The sequence below is a fragment of the Notothenia rossii genome, assembly GCF_949606895.1.
Source record: "Notothenia rossii genome assembly, chromosome: 4".
Taxonomy (NCBI): Eukaryota; Metazoa; Chordata; class Actinopteri; order Perciformes; family Nototheniidae; genus Notothenia; species Notothenia rossii.
Window position 1 is genome coordinate 75039049 of NC_136902.1, and position 14798 is coordinate 75053846.

Consider the following 14798-nt stretch of genomic DNA (forward strand, 5'->3'; position numbering starts at 1 on the left):
GTCTTTTGGGAGCATTTTAATACATATTTACTTAAGTATTATTGGTTTTCTGGTTTTTACAAAACCATTAAACATTGACCATGGATCAATCTAAAAACTAAAGCTTACAGGTTTAGCAAGGTACAAGATCAGAAGACAATATTTCCCCAAGAAATTCAGCCTAAAAAATTCCAATGAATATTCACCACTAAACCTCTTTGCTTATTTAATAGATATATTTATTTATTCTATACATTACAGTAAATAGTACACTGCACTATGGTTGTCAAGCTGCAATATATAAGTATTATATATATATATATATATCCAGTCAACAATAATGTGAAGTAAATCATTAAATATAATAATAATAATTATAATAACAATGTCATACATTGAATATGATTTCAAATACATTTCAACTTGTGATAAGCTACTTTTATTTCCCCATTAGGTGCTGTCTTGTATTTTTCTCTGGATTTAGTAAAATAATGAAACACTTTGGAGCAAACAGGCAGAACAACAAGCCAAAGCTGGAAGCCAGAATGGCAAATGACTCCACTGCATCAGCATATTTCCCAGGAGAGCTGATATAAGCAGGGACGAATGATAGCCACACAGCACAAAATATCAGCATGCTAAAAGTGATGACCTTGGCCTCGTTGAAATTGCCAGGCAGTTTACGTGCTAGAAAAGCCAGTATAAAGCACAGGCAAGCCTGTAGACCAATGTATCCCAGAACGCACCAGAATGCAAGACTGGAACCTACGCTGCACTCCAGTATGATCTTCGAAATTTCGTATTGTGTATTTCGGGATGGAAAAGGGGGAGACTCAATGAGCCAGGCAGCACAGATAACCACTTGAATTACAGTGCAAATGAAAATAATGGCCCTCTGCTGCTTGGGCCCCAGCCACTTCATGATGTTGTCCCCTGGTGTGGTGGCAGTGAAAGCAGCCAACACCACCAGGGTCTTCCCCAGAATACAGGAGATGCAAAATGAAAAGGTTATACTAAAAATAGTGTGTCGCAGCATACAGGACCAATATGTTGGCTTTCCAATGAACACCAGGGAACACAGGAAACACAGAGTCAGAGCAAAGAGGATGAAGAAGCTGAGAACAGAGTTATTTACACGGACGATGGCTGTGTTTCTATGGTAGAAAAAGACAGCAAAGACAGCTATAGTGAGGCTGGCACCCACCACAGAGATCCCTGTCAGGGCTATACCCAAAGAATCATAGGCCAAGAATTCCACTATCTTGAGGATGCAGACGGTTCTGTCAATATTTGACCAGAAGTCATCAGGACAAAATGTGCACTCTATGGAATCTAAAGGGAAAATAATCAAATATAACATGTTGGTAGTGAAATACAAGAATTACATTGCGATTCTTTTATTTCAAGATTTTAAACTCACTTGTCTGATTGCTAATCTTGCCGCTGTCACATGGTACACAGTCAAAGCAGCAGACAGGCTCCCCACGACGGACAGCTTTCCGGGACCCTGGAAGACAGCTGGTGCTGCATACAGACATAGGCACCTATAGGGAGTAAACAATGGCTTTCAGCTCTGCAGTGTGCCAACATATTTATTCAGTTCCTTGATAAGGCCTTTTAAAAACAAAAATAAAGACAGTTTTGATCACTGAATTGTCAGATTTAGCTGGTTCTAGCTATTTAACACTAGAACCGCCAGAGGTCACTGTATACCTAAAACCGCCAACGGGTCAAATGTACCCGCTATTGATTTTCAAGGTACAATGTTCTTTTATTTATCATACAGAACAGTGAGTTTTGATTCCGCAGGGGGTGAAACTTATACCAATAGAATCTGTGGACTCTCAGCTTTTCATATGATATAGTTTGTGCAGATAACATGAAGTATAAAATATCGCTAAGACTGCTGATTTAAACGCTTGGTGTTACACTTGTGTTTTGTTTAGGTACAAATCTCTCTATCTCTCTATCTATCTAGGCTATCTATAACTATCTATCTATCTATCTTTAATGTTCTGCTCTATGGACATATAATTGTCTGCATAAACAGACAACGCGGACTACTTCTTTCATTCCGAGTGTCCATCTTTATTCAACTGGCACGTAACCTGCACACATGCATTACGTCCTCAACGTGAACTCAGTCATCCAAGATCTTGTATTCTCCAAGATGTTACACTATCTATAACTATCTATCTATCTCTCTCTCTCTCTATCCATCTATCGATATATCGATATATCTATCCATCTATCTATCTCTCTCTCTCAATCTATCTCTCTATCTATAAGGAACCGCAGTAGACAAAAGGCGTTGCTATAGCAACACATCTTGTTTACGCTGCATTTTCTATGTTTTACCCGCTGGCGGATATAAGTATAAATGGCATTTTTTTTGGCAATTTTTTCAATCTGACTTCATATTGGCAATTTTTAACAACAGAGGGTGCTACATAACACACTTTCAGGAAAAGTCACGGACTGGGAGACTCTAATATGTTATTGAAAAAAAGTCACATACAATCAAAAAACAGCTGCGGGTAAAATTTGCCCGTTGGTGGTTCTAGTGTTAAATCTGAGAAAAAGTTTTTATATTTCTATTGAACATCACTGCATATTAAAGAGCTTTGCATTATTTGTGTTGCTTATACTTTACAAGCAACTAGCTGATGCAGAAATGAAAACTCTTGAAAATTGTGATGCGCATTTTTCATATTGTGGCATTTTATATAAGTGTGGAAAACACTGCTTTTCACACTGGGGACAGGGTTATTATCCGTAAGCTAAACAAGAATGTGCTTTGAATACTATTTATTTTTATTTTAGAAGAATTCTACCAGAAGGATTATACTGTGAAGCATTTAATCACAAAACACATCACACTGTATGGCAGGCTTTCAATTAATTTTCACTGTAATGCAAAGGGACTCACATCTGATCGAGCTTGTCCTGGTCACCTGACTTACCTCCACCTAAACCTACAGAACTTCAAAATCTGGGATCTGATGAAGGTAAAAACACAGTGTGAGCAGCTTGCCTCACTCTGATGCCCTGCCCACATGATCCTGTCCTCCTGGATTAACAGCTCCTCTCCGGCAGGCTTGGTTCCATCAAACAACCCCACGTTGACAAATTCAATGTTCCCGCCCATGCCTCTCTGCCAGTTGAGAATGTCATAATAAGGTATAGAGTCACCCTTTAGGTCAAAATTCACTTCCTCCCCGGCAATGTTAAATGTCACTTCCTGGAGGTAGTGCTGGAGCTTGAAAACCAAAAGATAATATGAAATATGAATTATGAAAAAAAAACAGTTAAAGTGAAATTATTGTAAGAACATTTAAATATACCTGCCAGGGGTATATGTTGTTGCTTTGAGCACATGAGTTGTTTTGGAAAGGGCCACTGCCCGGTTGACAGAGAAGAAGGTTGTGCAGGGAATGAGCAATTGCATACACAGCCTTATAGACATTATAGGCCACTCTAGGGCTGGATGTATTAATGTAGGCTGAATGCTGCTCTAACAGGGTCTCCTGTCCTGAGCATGAAGGCAACGGGGAGCCAGACGACAGAGAAGGGTCACAACCATACAGGGCCTCCCACAGCTCCTTAACTAGAGTATTATCAAGATACATTTTAGGGTTGACTGTCCGCAGGTAGTCACTGAGTCCGGAGATTTGACCTTTTCTGATGCCAAACCCGATGGTGCCCCCTAGGTAGGGGTAATACTCACTGGCTGTAAAGACGGATGCTGTGACCCACGCTTCACTGGCAACCCACTGGATTCCAGTGATGTTCTGTGTCATATAGTCTCTCAAGAAAGGCGTCATCTCCCCCTCAGCTGAAAATACCACCACCACTTTTGCAGTAGAGCTACGCATCACCTTCACAGACAAGGCAAACAATGATGGAGGAATTTATTTCACAAGGAAAGGACAAGAAAAAATAAAGTAGGTTAAAGAAAGACTCATAAAAGTATATTTAAAAAAAATGCTTTTAAAAGAACAGCAGTGCCTGCTAATAAACCCTGTCTACTTGTTTCTCTCTTTGTTATGAAAAAATAATGTTGTTTTCAATGTAGGGACTGGCATTGATGTATAATCAGAATGTAAAGTTATATGTGTGTGATGAGAGCTCTCTAATACTATACAATCTGGCATCTACCTGCAAGATCTCCAGACCCCTTTTACGATTGTAGAGCAGAGGTATCATTTCTTGGTACGCTACACACACTTTGGTACCCTGTAATTCTCTCAGTAAACCTTGCACAGCAAAGCGCCCATATTCATGGTCTCCTCGCACCAACCCCACCCAAGTGAAGTTGAAGCGTACCAGCAGCTGAGCAATGGCTTTCACCTACATTCAACAGGAAATAGTTACACTTGGCTCAAAACACACACATAAAGAACATTTTATAGACTCAATTTGAATAATATTCTTCTTTTTTTTTTCACTGAATAATGATCAACAACCTAGGCCAAACTCTCACCTGATAATCATCGTTGGGGATTACTCTGAAGAAGGTGGGATAGTTTTTTCTGTCAGTAAAACATGCACACGAAGAAAAGTAACTGATCTGTTTGAAGAAGGATAAAAAAAGAGTATAGTAAAAAAAATAAACTGTTGGTGGGATAACAGATAAAAGAAAAAAATCATTACCATTGGGATTCTGAATGGTTGCAGGATTCTTGACACCACAATAGATTGAGCAGAACCAGATTCCCCGATCACAGCGAGGAGTGGGGAGGCACCGCTGCACGTGGGAGAGTCATCCTCACTCAGCCCATTTAACACAGCCAGAGCAGCCCTCTGGCCGGTCAGTGGATATGCACATGAATCAAAGATTTTGTACCCAAGTGTGTAATTGGGTAATAGCTCTGCACTCTGGTTTATCTCCTCCACTGCCAACCTCATAGTTTGAGCCCAGCGGAAAGCCCTGGGATCAAATCTGCAGCCAAACAGACACAGGTGCACACAAGAAACACATCACAGATGCACACAAGATACACATTCTAACTTATTGTGTGCAAAAAAAAAGTACAATTAAAGGCAGACATTGTGTTATTTTTAAGTTATTTTAAATGTTTACTTTTCATCTTAGTTCTTGTGATAAAATAACTGATCAGTTTATTTTTGCTTTGTCCGCATGTTCTCATTATTTTTCTAATATGTTGCCAGGATATGTCTTTAAAAATATATTTTTTTTTGGGCCAAGCTTCTTTCATAAGTTCCCTATTATTTACACTATGTTATTATGAAAGCATTTTAACTTATTTAGGGGAAAATAGAGACATTGTTCAAATACTGCACTACGTTATTAAAAATGTATATATTTTATAATATAGAGCAAATTATAATTTTCGAAATATAAAAAGTATCAAAATACATATCTTTCTATGATTGTTCTTTAAATCATTGCATAGATGATTAGGTAATTACCCACCCTCAAAAATAAAGAAATAAAAAATGTGAAAGTCAGTTTTTGCGTGTCTCTATTGATAAAAATATATATTTTTAACTTAAACTAAGAGTGCATTTAATTCAAGCTACTGTAACACCATATCAATGTTTTCTAACATGTCACGCTCAATTATCAATGAATACTAAAACCTCTTCAATACAAGTATATTCTGTTTAATCATTCAATAAAACAAGAATATTAGTTGCATACAATGTTTCATACACAAGTTATATACTCACACTATGGTTTACACATCAATCAAAACTCACCCATTGCATTTTACTGGTGGTGGCCTGTAGGTGCAGTTAAGGTATGGCATCTCCTGGTTATAGTGAAGGGGGAAGATCCCTCCAATTATATAGTCACCTTTGGCCACAAAGCCTGGCTCAAAACTGTTTTGGAGTTTGCATACTTTGGCTGAAGATGGTGGCGAGGGGTTGCTGGATATTGGGGTATACATTAGAGTTAGGACACATTGAGAGTAAAGCAAGTGAACTAACACAAGTCGATTCATATTACACATCCCAATAGACAGAGAGAGAGAAAGAGAGAAAGATAGCAATACATGAGACAAGTTATAAACACTTTGTCACCTATGTGTTACATCTCATTGATGACAGAGTGTGACTGGATTGGACATTAACAGCTCCGCCTGATTTACTAAAGGGAGTTAACAAAGACTGAAAAATAAATGATGTAAAAGGAAAATTATAATGGATTTAAGCTCTCATTATGACATTTTCCACAGAAAAAAGATTGTCGATTTAACTCCATGGTGTCCATGGAGACCCAAAAACATTTAAAATGTTCCAGTGAGCAGAGAAATTGGGTTTTAATTTAAAACAATGTTTTAAACATTTATTCATTAGAAATAAAACTCAAACACAATGAGATGATTAAGATTATTTGAATAATTTGTCAATTACAATAATTCAATATACATTTATTAGATATCAAAAACATTTAATTTCTAAACTCCTCCAATACTGGTCAATTATGCATTCATTCATTATAAATCAACCCAAAAGGGTTTTTTATCTAATGCTTCCAACACTCAAATAGAAAGACTTTTGGAGTATTCATAAATGTGCGGCATTAACTGTAATGACACATTGATTTCTTTATTTGGGCGGTACCCTCAGATTCATGTGTGCACACTACAGTTTATAAATCAGCTGACTCCTGAAACATCATACTCCTAATGTTACCAGAAAGGGAAGCTATTACTTGTATATTCAGCAATGGCAATGCTAGCTGCAAAGCTTCTTATGTTTCTTTTTCTATCTCAGGGCCAACATTGTTTAGCTGCTGGCCTGGATAACTGTGTTTTCTTAGGGGAAGAGGGGAAAAACAGTCTGTACGAAGAAGGAGATGTCGTTATAGGGGGTTTATTCCCTTTGCACTACAGCCCTGTGTCTTCCCTTCCAAAATACAAAACAAAACCGACGCCTATTACGTATAAGTAGTGAGTGAATATTTGATTGTTTGTTGACTTGTGCAGTACAGATTATTCTTATTATGTGCATATGTGTATATTTTAATGTATATATTTGTGCTGCGTGATGAACTGCTTTTATTCCTGTACAGTTTCAGCTCTCGTGCCTTGCGCTGGATGCTGACTATGACTTTTGCAATCAAAGAGATCAACCATCGCAGCGACCTCCTGACACACCTGAAGCTGGGGTTCCACATCCGTGACAGCTGTGATGACATACCTGTGTCTCTGAGTGCAGCCCTGCTGTTGGTGAACGGCCAGCCAGACGTGGGCACCAGAGCTGAGAGTTTGAACAGGGACAAAGGTCTAGAAAGAAACAGTCATTATAATTTAAGCTGTGCTGCGGCACAAACTGTGTCCCCGGTAATCATAGGAGATGCTGCCTCTGGAGTGTCTATGGCTCTGCTAAAAACCTTGGGTTCGTTCCATATCCCACTGGTGAGACTGCCCTAAAGTCACTTTTATTATGCTAATATGTGTTTTTGCCATGTTAAATCTATATTTTACGGCTTCTTTTACGGTTATGCTTTTCCAAATGTCAACTTTTAAGAGGAAATCCCTTTTTTCCTTTTCTCTTTTTTGAATCCACAGGATGTAACCTAATCATTCAACATATTTTTTATTTAACAAAATGTGGTGGTACATGTACAAGGATTTTTGCTGTTAACATTCAAGTTTTAAATACTTAATTTTTTATTCTACTAATATTATGATTTTAGTGTTAATAAATTGCGTTTGTATTTTTTTGAAAAGTACAACATTCAGAATCTATATTTATCTACATTTATAGTCTTCAAGTCTCCCTCAATTGTGTAATTAGGCCCCTTGTTCAGGAAAATGTTGTCCCATTGAATACTTTTAAAGACGGTGGTATTGTTTGTTGAAATGTGATTCTTATTGAACAGATGGTCGGTGAGTGTGCAGAACGTAATTCATGTTTTCTATACCAGGTGAGCTATTTTGCATCTTGCAGCTGTCTGAGTAACCAAAAGGAGTTTCCCACTTTCATGCGCACCATGCCCAGTGATGCCTTCCAGATCAGAGCCCTGGCCCGGCTGGTTAGCTATTTTGGCTGGACCTGGGTTGGGGTCATTGGTGTGGAATCTGATTATGCTCGCTTTGCCATTCAGCTTTTCCTGAAGGAGTCTGTGAAGTACGGTGTGTGTGCTTCCTACACTCACTTCTACCCTGTGGGCCTGAGTCAGCAGGCTCTAAATGAGCTTCTGGATGTTATTCAGGTAATTTTTGGTAAAAGCATAGTTTTCATTCATATAGACGAAATAGCTTGATCACCTGCAACAAATACTTTATTAATGTAAAGTCAGTTATATTACCTACCAAAACCAACATTGTAGTTAAATTGCTCTCTGTGTTATACAAAAACAATTTATTTTGGCTTGTTTGTATACATATTCGAAACAACCTTTAAATAATATGTCTATTCATAGATCAGTACTTTTCTGTACCTTGATGTAGGAGATCCAAGACACTACTTACTTAATTAAATGACATTTCATTCTTGTATTAAACATTCGCTTTCACCTGGATGTTTTTTACTGCAGATGTCATCCTCAAAGGTCATCATTAACTTCAGTAGTGAGTCAGAGATGCAGGGCATTCTGAGAGAAGTCCGATATCGGAATATCACTAGCCTGCAGTGGATCGCAAGTGAAGCTTGGGCCACTGCTAAATCACTTTGGGAAAAGTTTGGAGATCTGCTAACAGGAACACTAGGATTTGCCATCCGGAGAGCAGATGTAATTCCAGGTCTGAAACAACACCTCACCAGTGTCAGACCATCCAATATTAATGAATCAGCTTTCTTGGCAGAATTTTGGGAGGAGTTGTTTAACTGCAGATTGAACGGATCAGTGAACAACCACTCTCATGGTGGTGTCGCCCACCTCAACAGATTGCTATGTAAAGGGACAGAGGATTTAAAAGATGTTTACTCTCCTTATTCAGATGTTACACAGCTAAGAGTGTCATATAATGTTTACAAGTCTGTGTATTTGGTAGCCCATGCTTTGGAAGATATGAGTAACTGCAAAGTCGGACAGGGGCCTTTCCTTAATCGCACTTGCGCAGACTTAAAGAATGTTAAACCTTGGCAGGTGAGATTAATTGTAGCCTAAGCATTTATTTGAAAAGTAAAAAGTCAAATGCACTATAGTTCGTGTTTAGATAACCTATTTCCATTCCTCCCTCAGCTCATTCATTACATGAAGCGTGCAAATTTCTCTGCACTTGGGGAGAAAGTCAATTTTGATGAAAATGGTGACCCCATTGCTTATTATGATATCATGAACTGGCAAAGGAGGCCTGACGGTTCTCTACATTTGGTAAAAGTAGGTTTCTATGATGCCTCCACGCCCGATGGACGCAGCCTGGTCATAAATGAGTCAGTGATTCAATGGCCTGTTGGAAAGCAGGTGTGTTCTCTAAAAACAGGCTTGAGACCATGTTCACCTCTTAGGTTGTTGTATGTCGTTTTGATTAACACAACAGCTAATGTGTTCTTATTTGTGTGCAATATACTTTATTGTTAATCAAGAAGGAGAAAAGGTCACCTTCAAGTTGAAACTGACATCAATTGCAAATGAATGTTGTAGACATTAACACCATCAATGACCCGATTTGGACTGATACTGTATGTTATTGTAATCTGATATTTTGTAGCTGAAGTGATACACCTTTTAGTCTGTATCATAATTGGATCCTTGCATAACAACTGTTAGACCCTGCTGAATATGTTTTAAAATGTGTATCTTTCTGAGCTTTGCCTTTCAGGCTTTCCAGTCTGTGTGCAGCGTCAGTTGTCCTCCAGGTTCCCGCATCGCCAGGAGAAAGGGGGAACCCATCTGCTGTTTTGACTGTGTCCCCTGTGCTGAGGGAGAAGTCAGTAATAATACTGGTGCGTTGGTGTTCTGGCTGTTGTCACCTTTTCTCCTTTCTTGACGCTTTTTTCTGAAAGTGACTTCTTTAAACTAAAAAAGTGTTCTTTTATACCGCCTACAGATTCTTTAGAGTGCTCACGCTGCTCAGAGGACACATGGCCCAATAAAGCCAGAGATATTTGCATCCCAAAGACTATTGAGTACTTGTCTTTCCATGAGTTAATGGGTATTGTGCTGTGTGTTGTATCTGTACTTGGAGCGTGTGTTTCCCTCTCCATCCTTGCCATATTCTTCAAGTACAAAGAAACACCATTGGTTCGTGCCAACAATATGGAACTAAGCTTCCTTCTCTTGGTGTTTCTTGCTGTGTGCTTCCTTGTTGGCCTGTTGTTTATTGGTGAGCCTTCAGACTGGCTTTGCCGTATCAGGTACCCAGCGTTTGGGATCAGTTTTGCCCTCTGCATTTCATGCCTCCTGGCCAAGACAGTAGTGGTCCTCATGGCTTTCAGGTCTACACTGCCAGTAAGTAATGCCATGAAGTGGTTTGGACCCACGCAACAGAGAGCCAGTGTGCTTTTAGGAACAGTTGTTCAGGTACAAACACTTTCCATAAGTACATTTTGAGAATGTAAATGTCAAATTCAAATCAACATCCTCTTTTTCCTTCCACTCAGGTTATAATCTGTCTTATCTGGCTGCTCACCAGTCCACCTCATGCCAACAACAACACAGATCACAGTGCTGTCATCATCATTGAGTGTGTGACTGGCTCAGAGATTGGCTTTTGGTGTGTTCTTGGATACATCAGCATCTTGGCCTGCATGTGCCTCCTAATGGCATTTTTTGCTCGAAAGCTGCCTGACAATTTCAATGAGGCAAAGTTCATCACCTTCAGCATGTTGATATTCTTCGCAGTGTGGATTACATTTATTCCAGTTTATGTGAGCACAGCTGGGAAATATACTGTGGCCGTCCATATTTTTGCTATTTTAGCCTCAGCTTTTGGTGTCCTTTTTTGTATTTTTGCTCCAAAGTGCTATATAATAGTACTGGAACCAGAAAAAAACAGCAAGACAAATATGATGCAAAGATAAATATTAACTGTACGTGTTGCTAAAATTGTACATGTATGAGTAACCGATTTCAAACAAATATATCTCTGTTGTCCGAGAACTTAAGATTCATGCTGGAAATAAAATAAGGCAAACCATGCCTAAGTACTTTTGATTAATGGTTAACATCTGATATCATAATGATCCAAATATTGACCGTTTTTGAAGTTATTTTTGCGTATATTTGAACTGCAATTTGATTTATAATTTAAATGTTATAATTGATTAGATTGTTAGAATAAGGGGGGCACATCTCATCCATGGTTAAGAGTCATATTTATGTATTGTAATTTTCATTGAAACAAATACAGTAAATTATTTAAGTGAGGAGAAAAATACCTTTTTATTTATTTTGCCAATGTTCAAATAGAAAATATGTTTATTTCAATTATGATTGGAAATAAAACACAACTACTACCAGAGCCAGATGTCTGATTTTTGTTTATTGACAAATATACTTAAAGGGGACCTATAATGCCAAATGCACTTTTTGATGTCTTTTAAACATAAATATGTGTCCCCGGTGTGTCAGGGAACTCACGCAGCATCAGAAAATAAAACCCTCTCTCTTTTCTTCCGTACCCAAATCTCTAAAAACGGGGCTACATCGGAGCTGATCCAGATTTGCCATCCGCTATGACTTTATTTACGTCAAAGCGGATGGCACCCACGTGGTGGACCCACGGCCCTATCAGAAAGCAATGCCTGACGTGTTGTGCATCTGTACTGCACTGAGCATGTGTGTGAAGAAGCAGGAAATAAAAAGGAACTCAACTTGTGGTAAACCAGCAAGAGAGAAAGCCTTTGAGCTCCATACTGTTTCAGACATAATCCTTGATAATCCATGATATGGCGCTTCATCACCGCAGTATTTAGTTTAGACAGTAGCTGCCCGTCCCGCATGAGTTCAGCCCCCTCCTCTTTTTTTTTTTTTTTTTAAAGCTTTATACCAGGTGTTAGTACTATATGTGTTCGGCCTACCAGATGTGTTCGGGGTCCGTTACGCTTACCAATGACGTCACGCATTGGCTGTACGGCAACCCAAGAGGACATTTGACGCGGCCAAATGTATTGAAACTCCAGACTCAACGTAAGAGCTTGAGCCTCTTCGGGGGGGGGGGGGGGGGGTGCTAACATTTAAACATACACTTCATTCTTTACTTTGTCCGTTATGTAGAAGATATTACTTTTTTCAACATAGCAACAACTACAAAATAAAAGCATCTAAATTAAAAAAAATAACAATCAACATTAACCTGAACGAGGGAGGTGATTTATTACCATTACAACGTCATTTCCCGATCATTTAAATAAGAATATCGTGAAATACATTCTTAGAATAAGCGAGACATTTATTTAAGTCCTGATTGACAATAACTGTGAATTTCTTTCCTTTTATTTAAAATTAGAAATAAAATGTGATCATACACCATCATACGTCATACTCAGGTGCTGACATGAATCTGAAGGAAATCCTAACATGGGGGTGTCTAAATTGTGTGTTTTTTTATAGGGAATTCAAATATGAGCTTATTTTTAGGATAACCTACATCGTTTTGTATTTCTAAATTGGCAATTTTACCCTTTCAAACCTTTATATAAGATAGTAAAATATATAAGGGAAATCATTTATATTGACAAAGCCAAATCATTTTAAAATATTTATTAACAGGTGAACTGCATATTACTAGATAAGATTACAAAGATCAATCTTCTGACTTCTTGAACTTTGCCATCAGTCTCCTGCTAGTCTCCTGAGCTCTGATCCCTCCATCCCTCTTTTCCTGTGAGAAGTATTTAGCAGAAGCCTCAGGCACAATTTTAACAACCCTCTCAATGCTTTGAGTACACTGTAAAATATTACCATGATTTCACAATATTTAGCTGTAATATTTTACAATAAATTACTGTTTTACCACTTTACAGTCCTTACCTGTAATGTTCACAATATAATACTATAATTTTGTATTTCACAGTGAAATAAATACAGGCACAGTTAATTAGTGTGAATGTACAGGATAAATGATTACCAGGTATTCACAACATGTTACTATATTATTTCACAGTAAAATACTGTATTCAGACCATTCTCTGTGATAACACAACAAATTAAGTGAATGTCTTGCTTTTATCGCTCTTGCTTGGCTTTAAATACTAATTTCTTTCTTTGGTGCAGGTTTTACTTAAATTGAATGGGGCACCGCTGCATGTGCCTTAAAATAAACGATGCAACATATACATCTATGTAAAATTGAAATGGTTGTCTTGGCTTATTGTTTTCAGGTGCTTCCTGGGCATTAATCCTGAGACGGGCTCGAAAGCCAAAAAGAGGCATGGCAATTTAAACCCCCATGTCAACACATTCTTCAGAAAAATTGTTGACTTCGAGTGGATGTCTGTGTAGACATGTGTTACGTGCTCCCCTCCTTGTTTTATTTTCTGTCTCCCTGCTGGACATGTGCACCAGAGGCCTGTACTACGAAGCTGGATTTTCGCTTAGCCGGCTAACTTCAGGGAAAGCTCGGGCTTTCCAGTCTTACGAAGCTGTTTCTCTTTTTAGCAGGCTAGATCTCCATGGTAACTTATGCTGTGCGGCTAACCTGCCCCGGAGCAGGTTAGATTGCAGGCTCAGAGCTCAACTCAGTGAAAGCACTGCCTGCTGACCAATCAGAGCTCAGTGTGCAGAGTTTAAAGCGATTAAATCATATTACAGGAGAAAGGAAATACAGAAAAGCTGCCGTTGCAGGAAAGACGGCCGGCAAAAATCACAGACTGTATGAACGTGAACATTAATAGAATATCACCTCCCATCTTCAGAGCAATCTGACTATTATAACATTAGCGCAAAGAAATCTTACTTAAATATCTGCCACAAAATAAGTAACCGGATCAAAGTAACATTAAGTACAGTCCGCGGCATATCACATCATAATGTATCATATATTTCCTTATCTGAGTCAGCTGAGCCGTATCTGGTAACAAAACACTCACAGTGTCACATACTGCATGCAGAAGTATTATTTGAAGCAACACATTAAGTTGACGAAACACTCGAGACAAATGTAATTAAAGTCAGATCCACTCGTTTCTTAGACGGGGCAGTGATATCATAAACCTGTTAATGTACGCATTCAAACACTTTTTATTTTACCAGCTGTATTCACCTTGCAGGTGCAACTATGTGGCTTTCATCCTGGATAAAGTGTTTAAGTCATGGATGTTTAAAGTTTAACTTCTTCATATTTGTCTAATATTATAGTTGACTTTTCATTCAGGAAGTATGACGCTGCGCTGTTAGTACGCTTCTCCATGTTTGTGATTGGTCGAATGCTCCAAATACCACCCCTTTCATGTGAACGCGCACCTAACTAGATAGGGCACGGCTGGCTTGAGCGATCCACTTGATAACCCTCGTCGTAGTACAGTTTAGCGGCAGCGCGTATGTTTTGGATTAGGCCAACCGGCTAACTCAAACATATCCAGGTTAGGAAAATCCAGCTTCGTAGTACAGGCCTCAGGTCTGCCCCTGGCTCCACCTCTGCCCAGGTGTTCCAAATTCCACTCAGTGGTGTATATATAAAGAGAAGCTGGAGGACAAGGATGTCTCGCCTGTCCTAACGCCGGGAGACACTCTCCTTAGAATACCTCTTTACCATTTTGAGCTGTAGGCCATATTTTTGCAGATGTGTTTATGTTTAGCCTGGAACACCTGGTAGTCCAGTTTTCGCGGCTTTATTTTGTTTCCCAAAGGGTTTATAATTGATTTCTGGTTAGGGGGGGGGGGAGCTCTGGGTCCTACGGCCCGTGGTGTGGCTGGCTCGGGTTCCCTCCTTCTGTTTGTTCCTTTTGGCCAGTCCTCC

The 14798-nt window shown here is 38.9% G+C and overlaps 2 protein-coding genes across 2 annotated transcripts; one reads left to right on the top strand and one right to left on the bottom strand.

The window, feature by feature from the left end:
• Positions 1-417: 417 nt before the first annotated feature.
• Positions 418-5894, bottom strand: LOC307034916 (extracellular calcium-sensing receptor-like; the record flags this gene model as incomplete). Its single annotated transcript, XM_079673840.1, has 8 exons — positions 418-1311; positions 1400-1523; positions 3014-3238; positions 3324-3857; positions 4138-4329; positions 4463-4549; positions 4633-4921; positions 5704-5894. 8 exons carry the CDS (start codon positions 5892-5894, stop codon positions 419-421), a joined length of 2535 nt encoding a protein of 844 aa, XP_079529966.1. The 3' UTR covers position 418.
• Positions 5895-7055: 1161 nt separating this feature from the next.
• LOC307034917 (extracellular calcium-sensing receptor-like) lies at positions 7056-10920 on the top strand (the record flags this gene model as incomplete). The annotated part of the gene is made up of 7 exons (XM_079673841.1): positions 7056-7367; positions 7880-8167; positions 8492-9043; positions 9140-9361; positions 9720-9843; positions 9948-10420; positions 10501-10920. The coding sequence occupies 7 exons, from the start codon at positions 7056-7058 to the stop codon at positions 10918-10920; spliced, it is 2391 nt and encodes a 796-aa protein (XP_079529967.1).
• Positions 10921-14798: the final 3878 nt, after the last annotated feature.